This window comes from Bufo bufo, chromosome 3 (assembly GCF_905171765.1).
Source record: "Bufo bufo chromosome 3, aBufBuf1.1, whole genome shotgun sequence".
Lineage (NCBI taxonomy): Eukaryota > Metazoa > Chordata > Amphibia > Anura > Bufonidae > Bufo > Bufo bufo.
The window spans coordinates 552,980,059-553,002,291 of record NC_053391.1 but is presented as its reverse complement, the minus strand read 5'-3'; the positions used below and the strand labels follow the sequence as shown (position 1 = coordinate 553,002,291).

Sequence of the window (22,233 nt, the reverse complement as noted above, 5' to 3'; positions counted from 1 at the left end):
GGGGAAAATATTATTGGCCCTTAAGGCTAAAATTATGTCACTAAGGGTTTAAAAATGCAATAATGTCTCCTTAGTTGTGCGCCAAAAAGAGTTACTGCAGACACATTAAAAATCTACAATAAAAAGTGACATTTTTGGGAGTGTTTTACCAATTTTAAGCGTTTAAAGGGGTATTCAAGTAATTTTTTAATTATCTTTTATTAACAGAATAGGGGAGAACTATTAGATCAGTGGAGCTAGGACCCCCAACGATCATAAGACAACACCCCATACCCTGCAGGACCCCCTAAAATGAAAGGAGCGACAGGTCTAGCATGCTCCGCTATCACCAGTAGTCCCCACACTGATTAATAGTTTGCCCCCCCCCCCCATCCTTTGGTGTTGGTGATAATCTGCAGTGCTAGGTTCCAGGTTTTTTTTTTTTTTTTTTATCATGTCCACATTATTCTCTAGGCGTCTTTTTTGCAGTCTGACATGATTGATTTTAAGCATTTCCACCTGACTGATTTTTAGCAGGTCACCAAACCGACTGGAACATGCTCTTGAGGTTCATAGCAACTTTACTAAAAAAAAAGGTAATTTAGATTTGTTTTGAAGGCTACTGGAAAAAAATATACACTTAAAGAGGACCTTTCACCTGTATAAACTATGGTAACTGAGTATGCTGACATGTAGAGCGGCGCCCGGGGATCTCACTGCACTTACTATTATCCCCGGGCGCCGCTCCGTTCTCCCATTATAGGCTCCGGTACCTTTGCTTCTTAAGTTATAGTAGGCGGTGTCTTCCCTTGTCCTGTGGGCGTCTCCTTCTCCTAGGCTGCAGCGCTGGCCAATCGCAGCGCACAGCTCACAGCCTGGGAGAAAAAAACCTCCCAGGCTGTGAGCTGTGCGCTGCGATTGGCCAGCGCTGCAGCCTAGGAGAAGGAGACGCCCACAGGACAAGGGAAGACACCGCCTACTATAACTTAAGAAGCAAAGGTACCGGAGCCTATAACGGGAGAACGGAGCTGCGCCCGGGGATAATAGTAAGTGCAGTGAGATCCCCGGACGCCGCTCTACATGTCAGCATACTCAGTTACCATAGTTTATACAGGTGAAAGGTCCTCTTTAAGCTGTTCTCATGTCATCCATCCAGAAATGTGCCCCATTTGCTTCTATTCCTTGCAAAATGGGCTGGCGTTGTAGGCAAAATAATGTCTTGCTTATTGGAATTTATAATATGCAAACCTAGTGCAATAAGGACTGCACTAGGAAACCAACCTGCATAGAATAAAGCCGAGCTATTGTATGTTTAAAAGTTGTATACATCTTTGCATCCTTTTTTTTTTTTTTTTTTCTGCCATGGATCTGAAATGATAAAAAAAAAAAAAAAAAAAAATTTAGCAATTCTGCTGCTGCTAATATTTTTCAGCAAAAGCAAAGGCAATATCTGCATGTAGTGCAGGTGTACTGCATCTTGCTACAATTTCTGATAAGTTCACATAAGAAGAACTTGACCCCCATGTGGCTTTACCCTGAGCGGTTTGAGGCTACCACCAGGGGAAAATCTGGTGGTAGTGTTGAACTGTTCATTCAGCGCTTTTTCAGAACAAGATTCACCCCTGGCGGTAGCCTCAAACTGTTGAATCTGCACACGTCTCACTCAGACAAGTATTACACATGGAGTAGATTTTTGGAATAAATCTTTTTATATTGTATTTAAAAATAATACAACCAAGATATTCACAGTATATATATGTATGTGTGTGTGTGTGTGTGTGTGTGTGTGTGTATATATATGTGTGTATGTGTGTGTGTATATATATATATATATATATATATATATATATATATATATATATATATATATATATATATATATACTTAACAAAATGACGAGGCAGCACTTCCAGCTTTAAGGTGACAGGGTGAAGACCCCAATAGACTTTAATCCGGCAACGTTTCGGCCTGCTCAATGAGGCCTTTATCAAGCTACATAACAGTGTGTACAACCAGGTATATATACCCACAATCCAATACAAAATAATTACAATCAGTGATTACACATGTCATCAATCAAGTCACATGATCTCCAACTCCATCATCACGTGACTTTTGTGCATAGTAAACATTTGTAAAAACGTCATACAAAGATATAAAAAATACAAAATAGTGATCATCCTTGCTTACAGTAGATATGTGCATTTCAATCAATATATGTACGTACATCCATTTTAAAAAAGAGTTTATGTCCCCTGCATACATAACCCCAAGATGTACATAAAGTGCATAAGTGCCCCGTGCATAAAGAGTTAAAATCTTTTATTTGTGATGCAGCTGCATCATATCTAAACTTAAAATCAACCTGTTGGAGCTCACCATTCGTGGACCCATAGAACAGACCGGCGTTGGCGTCCCTCAGTCTGCAGCGCGCATGCTCCGGGTCAGACGTCACTGGTCCCGCCCCCTACGTCGCCGCGCTCCTACGTGCCAACTCCATGGACCGCAGCGTCATCCTATGGAGCGCATCGCAGGACCAACAGCAACGAGGGGAGGAGGGCCAGGTCATGTGACACAGAAATACGTCACGCTACATCAAAGGGCGTGTTCACGCTCCGGGTCAGACGTCACTGGTCCCGCCCCCCACACTGCCGCGCCCCTATGTGCCTACTCCATGGACCACAACGTCATCCAATGGAGCGCATCACAGGGACAACAGCATAGGAGGGAGAAGGGCCAGGTCATGTGACACGGCGTAAACACCTCGCCGCACCAGAAGGCGTGTTCAGTGTTCAAGGAGATCTGAAAAATCTCAAAGCGGACAATCGCGGAGATGCCTGTAGTGACAGTGCGCAACCTTGCATGCTACAACAAATCTACAACCTCAGCGTATAAAGGGCGGACGGGGTGGAAAAAATGAAATCGACCCTCAACCAGAGGCGATCCCATCTCTTCCACCGGGTCCCCAACTATCAAAATCATTATATGTGCAATTACAATGGGACAAACCCTTCCCATCTATCTGCACCGCGAACTCTGACATCAGTACATAACCACTCGCTATCCGGCTTGTGGCAAGTGAATATTGTATAACAACTCATGTAGTTCGCTAGTTGTAAAATAATTTATAGAGGTCAATAGACACATTGTGCATCAAGTCGCCCACTTAGACACACATCCGCCACCGTCCATCTAATCTCCTCTCTATGGTCACTTCATTCACCGGCGTGTTCAAGGGTCCATAGGCGGCTCCATGTAATGAAACAGATAAAGGGTCATTGGGCTCATCTACAGATTTATCTGAAATAGATGAAAAAATGTATCAACTTTTGTTCAAGAAAGAGTGTACACTGTTACATATCCCCCACATCAAAACAAAATGGAAGAGGACCCCCACGTCCGGCATGCTGACTGCACATCTACTATCCACATAGTTCCCATCTACATTCTGCATTGAGGCCATCAGGCTTCAAAGTATGTAACCTGTGTATCCACATAATCTCACGTTGTTTAAGAAGCTTTTCCCTGTTACCTCCCCTTTTCAGTGGTGGGATATGATCTATTACCCTGAATTTGAGGTCCTTTTCCCTGTGTCCAGCTTCAATAAAGTGCTTGGGCACAGGAAGATCTTTCCTCTTTTGGCGTATGGAATATCTGTGATAGTTCATCCTGGTCTTAACATCACATATGGTCTCCCCTACATAAAGGAGATTGCAGGGGCAAGACAAGAGATAGACCACATATGAGCTATCACAGGTCAGAAAGTGCCGTATGTCAAACTGCGTATTTAACACTGGGTGTGTGAATCTCTCCCCTTTAAGCATATAGCTGCAGTTAACACAGCTCAAACACGGATAACATCCGTATTTTTTGCGACCTATGTACGTCTGGACTTTAGCCTTATCACCAGCCACCTCAGCTCTGACTAACTTGTCCCTCAGGTTATCTGCTCTCCTATATGACATTAGAGGGGGTACCGTGAATTCTTTCACTTTACCAAAGTTGCTGCTTAGTATGGGCCAGTGTTTTTTAACGGCACCTGCTATTTTGTAACTGCCTTCAGTGTATGTCGAAATGAATGGCACCCTCGCCTGCTTGCTCACTTCCTTCGGACTCTCTGTTTTCAATTCATTCAATTGTCTATGAACCAGTCTTCTGGGGTACCCTCTATTGATGAACTTATCTGCCATCTCAGACAGTCTCTTAGTTCGTACCTGTGAGTCTTTTACTATACGTTGCACACGGAGGAACTGGCTCCGTGGCAATGTCTTAACCATAGACCGCGGATGACAACTCTCAAACCTCAATAGTTTGTTACAGTCCGTCGGCTTGGTAAACAAATCGGTTATGAGTACAGTATCATGCTTCATAACCATGGTGTCCAGAAATTGGACCTGCTCGGTGGAGTACGTGAGAGTGAACTGGATCTCAGGATCCATTTCATTTAGAAATCCATGAAAACTAGCCAACTCATTCTCAGTGCCGTCCCAGATGACAAAAACATCGTCTATGTATCTCCACCACCCCCGCACATGGCTGAAGTGGTGGGACACATAGACGCGTTCAGCCTCCAGGCCCGACATGAAAATGTTGGCGTAAGTCGGCGCCATATTTGAACCCATTGCGGTTCCCCGCTGTTGAAGGTAGTAGCCATCTTGGAACGCAAAGTAATTATATCTCAGTACTACACCGAGCAGGTCCAAAATGAACTCCCTGCATTCATCAGTGTATTCTGTCTCAATCAAACATTTCTTGACTGCCTCTACACCCCTATCGTGATTGATAGAGGTGTAGAGGCTCACCACATCAAATGAAACTAGCAGTGTGTTTGCCGTTACCCCCACATTAGCGATTCTATCCAAGAAGTCTCCCGTATCACGTATGTAAGATCTAGCCCCAACCGCAAACTTCCGCAAGATCTTATCTAGAAAGATCGCCAGATTGGAGAATACGGACTCCCTCCCGGAGACAATGGGTCTCCCCGGGGGGTTTTTTACACACTTATGAATTTTAGGTAACACGTATATCAATGGTGTCTTAGGCTGAGTTATTAATAGGTACTTATACAGAGCTTCATCAATCAGACCCCCCATTTTGGCTCTATCCAATACTCCAGTGATTACCTTCATCACTTCAAATTTAGGGTCATGGTTGAGCCGTCTGTACACCTGGGTGTCACCCAGTTGTCTCTGTATTTCGGAGATATACCATTCGGTGTCCATCACAACGACGGCTCCCCCCTTATCGGCAGGCTTTACCGTGAGAGAGCCATCGCTGCGCAGTTCACCCAATGCCTGTATCTCAGCAGACGTCATGTTTGGATGCCTCAAACCTTCAGTCTGCAATGTGCCTTTAAGGCTCTCAATATCAGCCCTCACTGCATTGATATACGCGTCTATAGCTGGACATTTGATCTGTGGTGTGAAGTCGCTCCTGGCATGTAAGCCCACACCGCGAAGAGAGAGTTCACAACACCGTTCAATGTCACCACCAATCACTTGTTTGTCAGTTCCAGAGAACCAAACCTTCAATTTAATACTTCTAAAAAACTTCTGCAAGTCCACTTCAAGTTGGAACCAATCAATACCCACTGCAGGGCAAAAAGTTAAACCTTTAGATAACAACTCGGTTTGTGCGGTAGTCAGTACTTGTGAAGATATATTTACCACTGTGGATTTCTTTTCCTTGTCGGCCGATTTCTTACACTCCGTTGCTCTTTTTCTCCATCTGTATTGTCTCTGTCCACCACGTCTGGTTCTTTTAAGTCCAGCACTGGGCCTAAAAAACAGTCGTCTGGTCGTTGATCGATAGGTATACGTCCCTCCTCAGTTGTTGGTGTCATTCTTCCCCTGGGGTTGAAATTACCTTTTTTGTTGTTGTTGTTGTAGTTACCGTTAAACGGTTGCCGTCTCTGGCCTTTTGGCTCCTGCCACGTGTAGACGTTACCCCGTCTATAATCCTCTTCGTCACGCAGCCATTTACGCCGTTTAATCACCTCCTGCTCTTTCCTAAATCTTTCCAAATACGCAGAGCAGCTGGTTAAGTATGTCTCATAGTCCTGTGTAGGGAGGGCTTCCTTCAATTTATTATCAGCTTTTTCCAGCTGTTCACGAGTCATGCCCAATTCATGCTGGAGGAACTCCAGATTAAGCAGTATGACATCCAGGGCATATTTGTTGGAGATCTGCGTGAATTTAAGTGCAAATTTGCTGTCAGCTGGAAACAGACTTGGCTTCAGTTGGGAACGCATCCCCCTTGGGATTCTATGCGACCTGTAATACTCTGCCAGAGTCGCTAGATGCAGCTCCATTGAGGCCAGCCGTTTACCATCCGCCTCATAGCCTTTCTTTAGCTCTGTAACTGATGGGGTAGATAAAAATGTGCAGTCGCTCACCAAATCATGGAGGATCCTCTCCTCATCCTGCCTGGTGTAGGAGAATACATCGGGGGGGTCTCTCGCAGATGGATCATGCATCTTCAATGGATTCAGTGCTAAGCTGCTAAGTCCTTATATAAAATCCCAAATATTGCAGCAGCACAGTCAGACGTTGTGCACTGGGTGCAATTCCTCACAGAGGCCGGCCCCTCCTCCAAGATATATACTTAACAAAATGACGAGGCAGCACTTCCAGCTTTAAGGTGACAGGGTGAAGACCCCAATAGACTTTAATCCGGCAACGTTTCGGCCTGCTCAATGAGGCCTTTATCAAGCTACATAACAGTGTGTACAACCAGGTATATATACCCACAATCCAATACAAAATAATTACAATCAGTGATTACACATGTCATCAATCAAGTCACATGATCTCCAACTCCATAGCTTGATAAAGGCCTCATTGAGCAGGCCGAAACGTTGCCGGATTAAAGTCTATTGGGGTCTTCACCCTGTCACCTTAAAGCTGGAAGTGCTGCCTCGTCATTTTGTTAAGTATATATCTTGGAGGAGGGGCCGGCCTCTGTGAGGAATTGCACCCAGTGCACAACGTCTGACTGTGCTGCTGCAATATTTGGGATTTTATATATATATATATATATATATATATATATATATATATATATATATATATATATATATATAAACCAAGCAATAGAACAGCACCTCCTAAGTTAAAACGCAGGTGCAAGCTACCTGGCAATAATACAGCAAACAGGAAATAGTAGCAGCACACCACTATATGCACTAAGATTGAGTAAACAGGTGAATATGTGAACAGGGTCAAATACATGACGCCACAAAGTATAATAGTATATAGTCACTGCAAAGGCAGTGGAGAAGTTCTTAGCGCATATTATTGATCAAAAATATGTCGGGCCCACCTACCAGACGGCAAGGTAGCTTCTCATCAGGTGGGGACCTACTCTAACATGGAGGGTCCAGCTCCATTGTTTCTCTGATTAAAAGCACCAAGGGGTGGGGGATGGGCGAGGAGTGCAAAGTTCCACAGAGGATGCCCAGTCCTCTATATTATATATAAACCAAGCAATAGAACAGCACCTCCTAAGTTAAAACGCAGGTGCAAGCTACCTGGCAATAATACAGCAAAACATACTAGTAAATCAACCAAAGATTGGCTGAAAAAGAAGAAATGGAGAGTCCTGGAATGGCCAAGTCAAAGTCCAGATTTGAATCCCATTGAGATGCTGTGGGGTGACTTGAAAAGGGCTGTACGTGCAAGAAACCCCTCAAACATCTCACAGCTGAAAAAGTTCTGCATTGAGGAGTGGGGTAAAATTTCCTCAGACCGATGTCGAAGACTGGTAGATGGCTACAAGAACCGTCTCACTGCAGTTATTTCAGCCAAAGGAGGTAACACTCGCTATTAGGGGCAAGGGTGTCCTATCTTTTTCCTCCGTTAGAATAGGCATTTTTGTAGAATGACATTTACTGAAGATCTTGAAAAGACTTTTCTTCAGTTTTCTTTGTTTAGTCGGATTACTTTAATCTCTCTGTATTGTTGAAACGGAGATGAAATAACCATTTATTAAAAATGTTACAAAAAACCACATGCTTTCAAAGGGTGTCCTAATTTTTTCTTATATATATATATATATATATATATATATAATAGATCTCACAAGTAAACAAATGTACATCTCCCAACAGTATGGTTTATATTTGAATTGGTTAAATGCGGTATATTTCAGTAATATGATTAGCACAGGCATGAAAATCAGATATATAGCGGTAACAATAAGCAATTGTACATAGCAGTAGTAGTGTTGAATCGCCTATGTTTTACATAGTATGAAGGAACTGTCAAGTTCTAAGGATTATAATTGCAGCCCTCATAGGCACTCAAAGAGCAGCTGCAATTTAGTAAAATATAGTGTATACTAAAGTAGCGTATAAGGGGGAAATTGGGAAAAAAAGATAAACCGGAAGAAGGGAAAATGGGAGAAGACTATGTAGCCTTCCCTTAATATCAGTTCTATGGTCTCGATATTGAGCAGAGGCCATATTGCATTGAGGTCTGCTGGGGTTTTGATGATACACTGCTTGCCCGCAATGGTTGCTTGCAAACCATAGGGAAATAGGTCATAGAAGATATCATACAAATGGCTAAGATAGTCGCATAAGGGTTTAAGTAGTCGCCACTTCACAAGAGTGGAGGGAGCGATATCTTGATAGAATGCGACGTGATGACCATCATAGGTCAGATCCTCATGTTTTTTGGCTCCCTTCAGGATCGCCGCTGTATCCACATAGGTAAGGAGTCCACACACTACGTATCTTGGTGGTTCTCCTTCCTTGGGAGGAGGTCTCAGCGATCTGTGCTCTCTCTCCACTGTGTTTGAGCGGGCCCTCTCTTTGCCCAGAATATTGCGAAGATTTGCAGCATGGCATCCCTCAATGCCTCGTGGGGTACCGCCTCAGGTGAGCCTTTAATGCGCACATTTTTCCGACGACTTCTATTCTCCTGATCTTCAATCAGCAGGAATGCTGATGCTAAGGCTTCGTTCTGAGCCGCAATATTGTCTGCCATGGCTTCGCTGTGAGCTACTTGTAGGGCTTGGTTGCTTTCCAGCATTTCTACCCTATGGCCTATGTGTCTCACCTCTGCCTTAATGTCCGCTAACTCTTTCATGACCGGAGTAAGGGCTACCTTAAGGGCTTTTTTTAAAGTATTTCTTTGAGAATGAGACTGTGTCCGAAGTCGACCTCCCTTCTTCTAAATCAGCGGCGCTTTCCACATCCGATTCAGCTGAAGCTTCCAAGGCGCGATGTGAACCCAGCGCCATCTTGGACTCATGTAGTGAGGGAGCTGTCTGTTTCTTTTTCAGGAATTGCTCCATCTCTGCCTGTGTTTTCTTGGGCCCGCCCGATCTCTAGAGCAGTCTTTGCCTATTTTCACCATGGTGAAGGGCTCTAAGAAGCAGGATTGCACTGGATGCTGGCTTATGTAACGGGAGCTGTGGCTCAGGCGTCCGTCTTGCTACCAAGCTAGGCTCTGCCCCCACACAGTAGATTTGATTTGGGTAGAATCAATTCGGACCTGAATTTAATTTTGGTAAAAATTTGGATCAGAGATTTAAAGAATTTCAATAAATTCACTCATCTCTAATATGCACCTTTTTTCAGTGGTGCCATTCAGAGGATTATCGTATATTTTATTTTTATGCGATTTATGTTTTATATTAAATATTGATTTCAATTGCTGTACTCCCCCACTGTACAGGGTTTATTTACCCTTTTCTCCACATCTGCTGTCCACTATCAGTTTCATGGATCACAGTAATCCACTATGCTCTTTTAAGGCTAATAAGATTTACAGGTATAACGTTTCAGATGGCTTGTGACAGAATTCCTTTATCTTATTAACTGAAAATATATTTTATCCTGTAATGTTTAATTTGATAACAGCTACTCTGGTATTACACTTCTGTTATGCTTGTATATTGCCAGTAAACATTGAAAATCTTTCCTTGCAAGAAACCTGTCTCTTATTCATGCATTATAGCTTTAAGAAGCTTGTCTATTCAGGGTGCTGTATACCAGTTATGGCATGTCTGTTTGAACAACCAAGTGGCATTTTGCAGCCACAATGCTTGTTGTCCAGTGGTTGGACTTAGTATTGCAGCCACATTTAAAGGGCATTTGTCAGCAGATTTGTTCCTATGACACTGGCTGACCTGTTGCACTGGCAGCTGAAGGCATCGGTGTTGGTCCCATGTTCATATGTGCCCAGATTTCTGAGGAAAAGTATGTTTTGATATACACAAATGAGCCTCTAGGAACAACGGAAGCATTGCTATTAAAACCTAGAGACTCTGCTCTCTCCAACTGCCACGCCCTCTGCACTTTGACAGGCCAGGCATGGTCACGTTTTCACTGCCTGGTCCTGTCAAAGTGCAGAGGGTGCAGCAGTTTCAGAGAAACCTGAGCCTCTAGGGGTTAGGCTAGGGCTACACAACGACATCTGTCGCAGTAATGTCACACAACATTTTTTATAATGACAGTCTATGGTGTTGCACTGCAACTGCAACCCGACAGTCGCGCAAAAATCCATGCAAAAAAAAACCCCAAAACACTGTGTAGTTGCACCCTTTTGTCATGCGACAAATGTCGTGATGGAGTCGTACCCTTAAAGGCTATGTACACCTTTAGGGGCATTTTTTTTAATGTTTATTATTGTATTCCCTTACGTCCGACCAGCAGCACTGATGGGGTTAACCACCCCCGTGGACTGGTAGGACCGGCAGAATTTTTAATGAGCCCAAGTAATAAACCAATAAAACACTTAAAACTCCCCTATAAAGGAGGGAATCACCCCCAGCCCTCAGTTTTTTTTCTGTCCTCCCCGACAGGTGGACTAGGCGGTGATTTACCCCCCCCCCCCCCTTTTTCTCTTCTAAGGGGGATCTTTTTTTTTCATTTCTGCTGGCTGTTGTCCTTTGTTAAACAACCTGGCCGGCAGCTTACCTGCTGCCGACTCCGCGCAGCTGAGCGCTGCTGCTGTGGATTTGGCGGTGTCCTCGTTCCGGTTTCTCGTTGCCGCTGGGCTCCGCCATCTTCCGGAAGTGACGTCAAAGTGCTCTGACGTCACTTCCGGGGCTTCCTTGCAAAGCGCTTTCGAGTTCGCATAGGATTTTTACATTGCTCTTGCCGTTCTTCCTCCTCCCGGAGGATTTGCAGTGCTTTCTTGTGGGGGGTGGGAGAAATTTTACTTAGTTTTTCTGTTGTCTTTCCCTCAGGGGCAGGTTTTTTGTTCTGGGTCTACCCCCTCCCCTATTTAACCCCTTAAGGACTCAGGGCGTACCGGTACTTCCTACGTTTAAATTGCGATTGCGGCGCCGCGGGTATTAATCCGAACAGGATGTCCGCTGAAATCATTCAGCGGGCATCCTGTCACAACGCCCGGGGGGGTCATGTGACCCCCCCGTATTGACGATCGTCGCAAACCGCAGGTCAATTCAGACCTGCGGTTTGCGGCTTTTACCTGCAGTTGCGGCGGGTGTCGGCGGTGCCATCGGCTCCCCATGAGGCTGTGGGGGGGACCCGATGGCATGGAAGGCAGCGCGATGTCTAAAGAAGGCATCGCGCTGCCTTCCGGTGACGAGCCTGTGAGGTCCAGGCCCCTGGATCTCACAGGCAGGAAGCTGTATGAGTAATACTAACAGTATTACTCATACAGCCAATGCATTCCAATACAGAAGTATTGGAATGAATTGTAAAGGAATATACCCCCCAAAATTCAAGTCCCAAAGTGGGACAAAAAATAAAGTGAAAATAAAGTTTTCCCCCCAAAAGAATTCAAGTTTCAAGTAAAAATAAACGTCATTTTCCCCAAATAAAGTTATTAGGGGGGGGGGGGGGGGGGAGAGAATACATATTAGGTATCGCTGCGTCCGTATCGACTGGCTCTATAAACATATCACATGACCTAACCCCTCAGATGAACACCGTAAAAAATAAAAACTGTGCTAAATAAAACATTTTTTTGTCACCTTACATAAGAAAAAGTACAACAGCAAGCGATCAAAAAGGCGTTTGCCCACCAAAATAGTACCAATCTAACAGTCACCTCATACCGCAAAAAATGAGCCCCCTACCTGAGACAATCGGCAAAAAAAAAAAAAAAACTATGGCTCAGAATATGGAGACACTAAAACACCATTTTTTTTTTTTTTTTAAAAAAGCTGTTATGGTGTAAAACTTACATAAATAAAAAAAAAGTATACATATTTGGTATCGCCGCTTTCGTATCGACTGGCTCTATAAAAATATCACATGACCTAACTTATTAGATCAACACCATAAAAAATAAAAACGGTGCTAAATAAACAATTTTTTTGTCACCTTACATCACAAAAAGTGTAATGGCAAGTGATCAAAAAGTCATATGCACCCCAAAATAGTGCCAATCAAACAGTCATCTCATCCCGCAAAAAATTAGACCCTACCTAAGATAATCGCCCAAAAACTGAAAAACGATGTAAATCTTACATAAATAAAAAAAAAGTATACATATTAGGTATCGCCGCGTCCGTAACGACCGGCTCGATAAAAATATCACATGACCTAACTCAGATGAATGTTGTAAATAACAAAAAATAAAAACTCTGCCAAAACAGCTATTTCTTGTTATCTTGCCTCACAAAAACTGCCACCCTATCCCGTAGTTTCGAAAATGGGGCCACTTTTTTGGAGTTTCTACTCTAGGGGTGCTTCAGGGGGGCTTCAAATGGGACATGGTGTCAAAAAAAACAGTCCAGCAAAACCTGCCTTCCAAAAACCGTATGGCATTCCTTTCCTTCTGCGCCCTGCCGTGTGCCCATACAGCGGTTTACGACCACATATGGGGTGTTTCTGTAAACTACAGAATCAGGGCCATAAATATTGAGTTTGGTTTGGCTGTTAACCCTTGCTTTGTAACCGGAAAAAAATTATTAAAATGGAAAATCTGCCAAAAAAGTGAAATTTTGAAATTGTATCTCTATTTTCCATTAATTCTTGTGGAACACCTAAAGGGTTAACAAAGTTTGTAAAATCAGTTTTGAATACCTTGAGGGGTGTAGTTTATAGAATGGGGTCATTTTTGGGTGGTTTCTATTATGTAAGCCTCGCAAAGTGACTTCAGACCTGAACTGGTCCCTAATAATTGGGTTTTTGAAAATTTCTGAAAAATTTCAAGATTTGCTTCTAAGCCTTTTAACATTCCCAAAAAATAAAATATCATTCCCAAAATGATCCAAGCATTAAGTAGACATATGGGGAATGTAAAGTAATAACTATTTTTGGAGGTATTACTATGTATTATAGAAGTAGAGAAATTGAAACTTGGAAATTTGCTAATTTTTTTTACAATTTTTTTTTGTAAATTTTTTTTTTTTTTTTATAAATATTTTTATTTATTTTTTTACTTTTTACCAGTGTTATGAAGTACAATATGTGACGAAAAAACAATCTCAGAATGGCCTGGATAAGTCAAAGCGTTTTAAAGTTATCAGCACTTAAAGTGACACTGGTCAGATTTGCAAAAAATGGCCAAGTCCTTAAGGTGAAATAGAAATAGAGTCCTTAAGGGGTTAAGGAAGCATTGTGCACCAGTTCGGTCTCTGGCTGCACATGCTTCTCAAGCTAGCTCCCGGAGTCCCTATAAGTTGGTGTTCTTCCACTTATTGGTGCCTTATTATTCAGATCCTCTTTTTCAGCTTCCGCCGGTCTGTCTTTTTCTTTACCTTTCTCCTTAAACATTTATAGGTAATTTACAAATGTTTTACTTGTCTTTTGCCTACAGTGATGTCTTTTCCACGGGATTCGCATGGCAGAAAGGCGGGTTCCAAGAGGAAACCTTTATCCTGCTACGATTGTAGTGCTCTTTTGGAGGATAGCGGTCCCTATTCTAGGTGTGACAGCTGCCGTCTGAGGGTCCAACCTTCTAGTGAACCTACGATGCAGGATATGTATCAATGAGTGAAGACCTATATAGATGGATCTATCAAAGGAGTCATAAGCCTGCTGGATGAAAGGCTTCCTGCTCAGACCCCCTATGAAGTCCTCGGTTCCGGTAGAGAGACCTTCCGTGGTCTCCTTAGGTTCTTCCTCCTCAGATGAGGAGGAGCTTACTTCGTGTTTCTTTCCTCAAGATAAGACGCAAAAGTTACTTAATTTCATCAGGTCGGGGGACCATGATGTTGATCCGGGGGAGCCCTCTGATCCCGCTGGTTGGACACTTCGTGTCTTTAAAGCAGATGAGACCCTCCTCTCTGTCATGCGTACAGAGTGGAAGAAACCCGAGAGAGGTCCGGTTCTAACCAAGAGATTTCGAACCATGTTTCCGATGGCTAAATCCTTGGTTGAATTGTGGGGTTCCATTCCCAAGGTGGACATGGCTATTGCCTATTGTCCAAGCGCACTCTGGTTCCAGCAGACGATGGGTCTAGTCTGCAGGATCCCCTTGACAGGAGAGCAGAGTGCACTCTCAGGAGAAGTTATACGGAAGCTGCAGCTTCCGCTTCTACGGCCATTGCTACTACAGAAGTCTCTACGTTCCTCCGGTCTCGCGTAAACCAGATCCAGACGGACGTGGATCAGAAGGTGTCTCGGGATGACATTCTGGTGGCTTTCAAGACTGTCAACCTGGCAATGGATTTCCTATGTGATACTGCGCAGCAGCAGCTGAAATTGGCGGCCAAATTCATGGCCCTGGTGTCAGCGGCCCGTAGGCCTTTGTGGTTTAAGCCTTGGGTCACTGACAACAACTTTAAGTATAATTTATGTGGCCTTCCCTTTGAGTCCAACTGTTTATCGGAGCTAGATAAGATCCTGGAAGGCCTGTCTGATAAGAAGGGGAAGAGTCTTCCCCAGCAGTCCTTTTGGGAGCGGGGCAGACAGAACCGTGGTGGTAGGTCTGGCCAGCAGTCAAGAGCTCGGAGGGACTGGGGAGCGCGGCGAAGAGGTTCGAGGCACTCTCGCGAAGGAGCCAAAGATAAAATATCCACCTTTTGACTACGGGCCTCCTCGAGGCTCTTGGATGACTACCGTTACTCCTGTCGTCCTGCCAGAAGACTTCCCCACTCCCCTACCTTATCTTCCCGTCGGGGGTTGTCTCTCCCACTTGAAGGACATTTGGATCCGAGAGATTTCTGATCCCTCGGTCCTGAATGTCATCTCCGAGTGGTATTTAATCAGTCTTATTTCTCTTCCTCCGGACAGGTTCATCAGGACCAAACCTTTACAGGCTGCAAAGCAGTCGGTTCTGGAGACTTACATTCAGGATTACATCCAGAAGGGGGCTCTGGAGGAGGTTCCGGCAGGGGAACGGGGCTTAGGGATCTACTCATCAGTATTTCTGGTTCCCAAGGCGTCAGGGGATCTTCGGATGATTATCGATCTGAGATATTTCAATCGATATATACACTGCTCAAAAAAATAAAGGGAACACTTAAACAACACAATGTAACTCCAAGTCAATCACACTTCTGTGAAATCAAACTGTCCACTTGGGAAGCAACACTGAGTGACCATCAATTTCACATGCTGTTGTGCAAATGGGATAGACAACAGGTGGAAATTATAGGCAATTAGCAAGACACCGCCAATAAAGGAGTGGTTCTGCAGGTGGTGACCACAGACACTTCTCAGTTCCTATGCTTCCTGGCTGATGTTTTGGTCACTTTTGAATGCTGGCGGGGCTTTCACTCTAGTGGTAGCATGAGACGGAGTCTACAACCCACACAAGTAGCTCAGGTAGTGCAGCTTATCCAGGATGGCACATCAATGCGAGCTGTGGCAAGAAGGTTTTCTGTGTCTGTCAGCGTAGTGTCCAGAGCATGGAGGCGCTACCAAGAGACAGGCCAGTACATCAGGAGAAGTGGAGGAGGCCGTAGGAGGGCAACAACCCAGCAGCAGGACCGCTACCTCCGCCTTTGTGCAAGGAGGAACAGGAGGAGCACTGCCAGAGCCCTGCAAAATGACCACTAGCAGGCCACAAATGTGCATGTGTCTGCTCAAACGGTCAGAAACAGACTCCATGAGGGTGATATGAGGGCCCGACGTCCACAGGTGGGGGTTGTGCTTACAGCCCAAAACCGTGCAGGACGTTTGGCATTTGCCAGAGAACACCAAGATTGGCAAATTCGCCACTGGCGCCCTGTGCCCTTCACAGATGAAAGCAGGTTCACACTGAGCACATGTGACAGACGTGACAGAGTCTGGAGACGCCGTGGAGAACGTTCTGCTGCCTGCAACATCCTCCAGCATGACCGGTTTGGCATTGGGTCAGTAATGGTGTGGGGTGGCATTTCTTTGGAGGGCCGCACAGTCCTCCATGTGCTCGCCAGAGGTAGCCTGACTGCCATTAGGTACCGAGATGAGATCCTCAGACCCCTTGTGAGACCATATGCTGGTGCGGTTGGCCCTGGGTTCCTCCTAATGCAAGACAATGCTAGACCTCATGTGGCTGGAGTGTGTCAGCAGTTCCTGCAAGACGAAAGCATTGATGCTATGGACTGGCCCGCCCGTTCCCCAGACCTGAATCCAATTGAGCACATCTGGGACATCATGTCTCGCTCTATCCACCAACGTCACGTTGCACCACAGACTGTCCAGGAGTTGGCAGATGCTTTAGTCCAGGTCTGGGAGGAGATCCCTCAGGAGACCGTCCGCCACCTCATCAGGAGGATGCACAGGCGTTGTAGGGAGGTCATACAGGCACGTGGAGGCCACACACACTACTGAGCCTCATTTTGACTTGTTTTAAGGACATTACATCAAAGTTGGATCAGCCTGTAGTGTGTTTTTCCACTTTAATTTTGAGTGTGACTCCAAATCCAGACCTCCATGGGTTGAAAAATTTGATTTCCATTTTTTTATTGTTGTGTGATTTTGTTGTCAGCACATTCAACTATGTAAAGAACAAAGTATTTCAGAAGAATATTTAATTAACTCAGATCTAGGATGTGTTATTTTTGTGTTCCCTTTATTTTTTTGAGCAGTGTATATATGGAAGGTGAGGTTTCATATGGAGACTATCAGGTCAGTGGTTCACGTTCTCAATCCTGGAGACGTGATGGCAACCCTGGACCTCAAAGATGCGTATCTGCACATCCCGATTCATCCTGCTTCCAGGAGATATCTCAGTATTGCGGTCCAGGTTTCGGGAGTCATCAGACACCTTCAGTTTGTTGCCCTTCCTTTTGGCATTTCTTCTGCCCCTCACACTTTCACCAAGTTGGTAGTTTATGTGGTGGTGGCTCTAAGACTTCAAGGACTGACCATCATTCCTTATCTGGACGATTGGCTTTTAAAAGCCTCTTCTCTAGCGGTCCTGACCCACCATCTTCATGTCGATCTCCTTTCTATTCCGCCAAGGGTGGATCATCATCTAGCAGAAGTCAAGACTTCAGTAAGATATCCAGGCTTCATAATCGACTCTGTCGGGATGTCTCTCCGGTTGACTCCAGAAAGAAGATCCTGAATACAGAACACGGCAGAGTTCCTATCCGTTCCTCGGTGATTCCTAGTTCTGACCCTCATGAAGATGTTGGGGCTCATGTCAGCGTCTGCGGAAGCAGTCCCTTGGGCTCTATGGCACCTCCGGCCGCTGCAGTCGGAGATCCTCTCCAAATGGAATGGCAGCCCCGCAGGGCTGAACTCTTGCTCGGCATTCACTCAGATGGTGGTGCCATCTTTCAGATGGGAAGTCTATGACCCAGCCAACCTGGATCATATTGACAACAGATGCGTCCCAAGTAGGCTGGGGCGCTCACCTAGACGACACTCCAGTCCACGGTACCTGGTCTCCTCAGGAGCGACTTCTCTCATCCATTCTCTGTGAGATTCGTGCTATCCGGCTAGCCCTCCTTCACTTTGCCCCTCAGATCCGGGGCAAAGCTGTGAAAGTCCAGTCAGACAATATGACTGCGGTACTTTGCATCAACAAGTAGGGAGGCACAAGATCACTTCCCCTCCTATCAGAAATCAGGGTGATTCTGGATTGGGCAGAGTCAAACCTTTCCCACTTATCTGCGATCCACATTCGAGGCTCCCTCAATATGATAGCGGATCAGCTGAGCCGCGGTCTTCCAACAGTGGAGTGGTCTTTACATCCGGAGATATTCAAGCAGATGGTTCTCAAGTGGGGGATGTCAGAGGTGGATCTTATGGCAACAAGGTTCAGCACCAAGATGGAGAGGTTTTGCTTCCTATACAGCATACGATAGATGCTCTGTCAATATCCTGGAGGTTCCGGCTGGCTTACATCTTCCCTCCATTTTCCATGATGCCGAGGGTATTGATGAAAATCCGTCAGGATCAGGCCTCGGTGATAGCCATCATACCGTTTTGGCTGAAGAGATCCTGGTTTACCCAGCTCACCCAAATGAGTCGAGGGCAATATCGGAGGCTCCCCCCTCAGCAGACCCTGGTGTTGTGGGACACTCACCTCTTCTCAGATCTGCACAGGTTCAACCTGACAGCCTGGAGGTTGATCAGTCTCTTCCCAGAATAGAAGGGCTTTCAGAGTCGGTCCTGAGAACGCGGTCTCATTCAAGAGTGGACTCTACCAAGAGAGCCTACTTGTGGATTATGAGGATATTCTCTTCCTGGTGTTCCTCAAAGGAGGTGGCGTCTGCAGATCCACTCCTCTCCGCCATCCTTCAATTCCTGCAAGACGGCCTTGATAAAGGCCTTGCTCCATCTACCTTGATGGTTCACGTTTCAGCCATTTCAGCTTGCTTCAACAAGTCTTTTTCTCAGGACCCGCTCATCAAACGGTTCCCTAAGGGAGCTGAAAGATTAAAGCCTACAGTACTGAGACCCATTCCTCAATGGGATTGATCAGTAGTTCTCAAGGGGTTAGCATCTCCCTCCTTTGAGCCTTTGGAGGAGGTAGATTTCAAGTTCGTCACTTGGAAACTTGTTTTTCTCCTTGCAGTGACTTCGGCCAAGAGGGTCTCTGAGCTTCAGGCCTTCTCAGCGCACGAGCCCTATAACATCTTTTTGCAAGACTGGACCCTTCTAAGATTTCTCCCGTACTTTAGGCCTAAGGTTCCTTCGTTCCAGAATTATCATCCAAGATATCCCTCCCGGTTCTTTCTACACCTTCTATCTCCTCCGGGGAACCTGTTAGACCTCTGGACGTCTTGACATGCCTCCAGATCTATGTGGATAGATCAAAGGAGTTCAGGACAGATGAAATCTTCTAATCCGTTTTGCCGGTAAGTTTAAAAGCCATAAGGCATTTATGCCGTCCATCAGTCGATGGATTAAGGAGGCTATTAGAGAATCCTTTGTTTCCCAATCTCTATACCTTCCACGGTTTGTAAAGGCCCATTCTACCAGGGCCGTAGCTACTTCTTTTGCTGAGAGGAGTCGTCTTCCGCTCGACATGATTTGCAAGTCTGTCTCCTGGAACTCTGAATCAACATTCATCTCACATTATAGACTGGATGCCAGATTAGCTGAATACTCTGCCTTTGGGCAGACTATACTTGGTTCTGCCAGGCATGATGGCCCTCCCTAGGTGTTCTATCTCCCTATCTGTGCTGCTGGTAGGACGTAAAGGAATCGTTAATTTCTAACGATAATTTGTTTTCCCTTAGTCCTAACAGCAGCACACAAATTTCCCACGCTAGTAAGTCTAGTTTTCTTGCTACAACACAGTGGGCTGGGGGTGATTCCCTCTTTTATAGGGAAGTTTTAAGTGTTTTATTATATTACTTGGGCTCATTAAAAATTCCACCCGTCCTACCAGTCCACGGGGGGTGGTTAACCCCATCTGTGCTGCTATTAGGACTAAGGCAAAACAAATTATAGTTAGAAATGAACGATTGTACTTGTTTTGAGCTGTAAATAATGTTTTCAATTGGTCTTTATTGACGATATGGAATCCTTTTTTCTGTACATAGCTGAGATGCTCTGCTAGCTGCCTGTGGATTTTCTGTCATCTGTGGAGCAGAGGGGCTCCTTATCTCTGCTCTCTGACCTTATAAACACTCATCAAAGCTCAATTATTATCTTACTGATAAGAATGGGGCTTAAATGAGTGTTTATGACCTCTTAGTATTTTAAAGGATAACTGTCACATTTAGACCCTAATTTCAATTTTCATATATTTAGTTACTACTAACCTAATATTCCAGAATCCGTTACTATTAGATTTACCCCATATTTAATAAGATTCAGCCCTTAGCAACCACTCTACATAAAACTGCAATTTCACTATTCAGTTAAGATGGCCCCCACTGTCCTCTCCCTGAGGCTAATCCCGCCTGCCCTCACTAGCCAGTGACAATACCCCCCCAAAAGTGTCAGTAACCAGAGCCCTCCCCCCCCTAAATGGTTAATCTCCTGCAGCATAAAGGGGTTTTCTTACCACATGTTGCTTTAATTTATACACTGAGCAGATGGCAGATCTCCCTTCCCTGTTGTGCGCTGCTTCAACTCTGCATTCTCAAAGTCTGCTGAGGGAGGGAGCGTCTGCCAAGCGCAGGGACAGGGAGAAGTGCACACAGCCCAGGCACTGTTATCAGCTGCTGGGGAGGACCTGGCTTTAATCATTTACTTACAGTCCCTGGCTGTCAGTAATGTGACCTTGCACGCTGCGTGCTCAGTCTATCAACAGATAGACGGACCATGCCTAGCAACCCTATTTTAAGCACAGGTAAAAGTAGGCAGTACAGGGAACAAAAATGTGGAATTAAGGGGTAATTGAATACACAGTGAAAAGTTGAAATAGGGCCACCAAGGTGATATTAATCCCCACAATCCAATACTCAAAAAAATAATAATACGACAGTTATACTTTAAAGATAAGGGTTATTAGATAACTGGCACAAAGTGAAAGTACGAGTCACTCTGTTAGAAAAACCCTTTGTGACAGAAGTGAAAATATACTTTTTAGCCAAAAATGAATAAAATGCAATAAACAAAAATTGCCTCCCAATGTGTACATAGCCTTTAACGGCAGTGTCCCCCGTTGCTCCTTGAGGCTCATTTGCATATATTAAAACACAATTTTTCTCAGCAATGCGAGCACATATGAACATGGGACCAACACTGATGCCTTCAGCTGCCAAGTGCAAATACAACAGGTCAGCTAGTTTCATAGGTACAAGTCTGCTGACAGATGCCATCAATAAGGCAGACCTGCAATATGTTTGTGGCTTTTTGCATTGAAAAATATCTACAAATATCAATTTTAACATTGAACAATAGACAAATTCCTTATTATAAGAAATCCTGTAGATTGCCCTGATCTGGCTTTATATGGCACCACAAATAGTGGCCATACATCATAAATAACTTTTGGTTGACAGCTATTTCTCCCCCCCCCCCGAGTATGTGTTCACTACCAAGGAAGAAGGGAAAGTGCTGCTTCAAGAGACCTCTGGCAGCCTATCTCTCTGGAGAAGAAGGGTTTATACATGTGGGAGACCAACACATCTGTTGTCAGGGAAAGTTTGAACACCCACTTACACATTAGACAGTTATCTAATGCAGTGTTTCCCAACCAGTGTGCCTCCAGCTGTTGCAAAACTACAACTCCCAGCATGCCCGCACAGCCAAAGTCTGTCTGGGCATGCTGGGAGTTGTAGTTTTGCAACAGCTGGAGGCACACTGGTTGGGAAACACTGATCTAATGTATGTGGCCACCTTAAATGCTGAGTGGAATATTGCCATGGGATTGTCTGTTTGTGAAATTTTATCATCTGAGATTACATTTTACCATTTTGTTCTCAAATCTTAGTGAATGGTGCTGGTTTGGCCATGGCAACAATGGACATCATAAAGCTTCATGGGGGAACTCCAGCAAATTTCTTGGATGTTGGTGGAGGTGCTACTGTCCACCAAGTAACAGAAGCTTTCAGACTCATCACATCTGATAAAAAGGTACCACTCACTTTTCCTTCTACACCTGATCCTGCAAGTAAAGCCTCAATTTGCAGTCAATTGATTAGCAGTCTTGTGAGTGTAGTTGGGCAGGGAACATGTGCAGTAGATTTTATTTGCATTCATCTATCTGTTCCCCTTGTGAAACTTGAAGCAGTATTGATTTAGCCTTGTTCCTAGAAGCACCATCAATGATGATTTTAACAAACAGATCATCGAAGACATCACATTCCAGGTTAAATAGGGCTAGCAGCAGTTTTCAGAAAACAAAGTAATGGTGCTTGGTGTTCAGCTCAGTGGGATGTGTAGTATTGAGCCTGACACATGTTTATGTGCTTATGTAACACATTTGTGTTTCACACATATAGATTATTTCATGTTTTGTATTTCCCTTATGAGTTTGGGGAATGTATGTC

General features: G+C 44.6%; 1 protein-coding gene across 2 annotated transcripts in view; it reads left to right on the top strand.

Moving 5' to 3' along the window:
* SUCLA2 (succinate-CoA ligase ADP-forming subunit beta) overlaps positions 1-22,233 on the top strand; it is a 178,837-nt gene that overhangs the window by 134,634 nt on the left and 21,970 nt on the right. For both annotated transcript variants that reach the window (XM_040425455.1, XM_040425456.1), the window contains exon 8: positions 21,675-21,817. In XM_040425455.1, the coding sequence (XP_040281389.1) occupies positions 21,675-21,817 (143 nt within the window). The remainder of the gene's footprint in view (positions 1-21,674; positions 21,818-22,233) is intronic.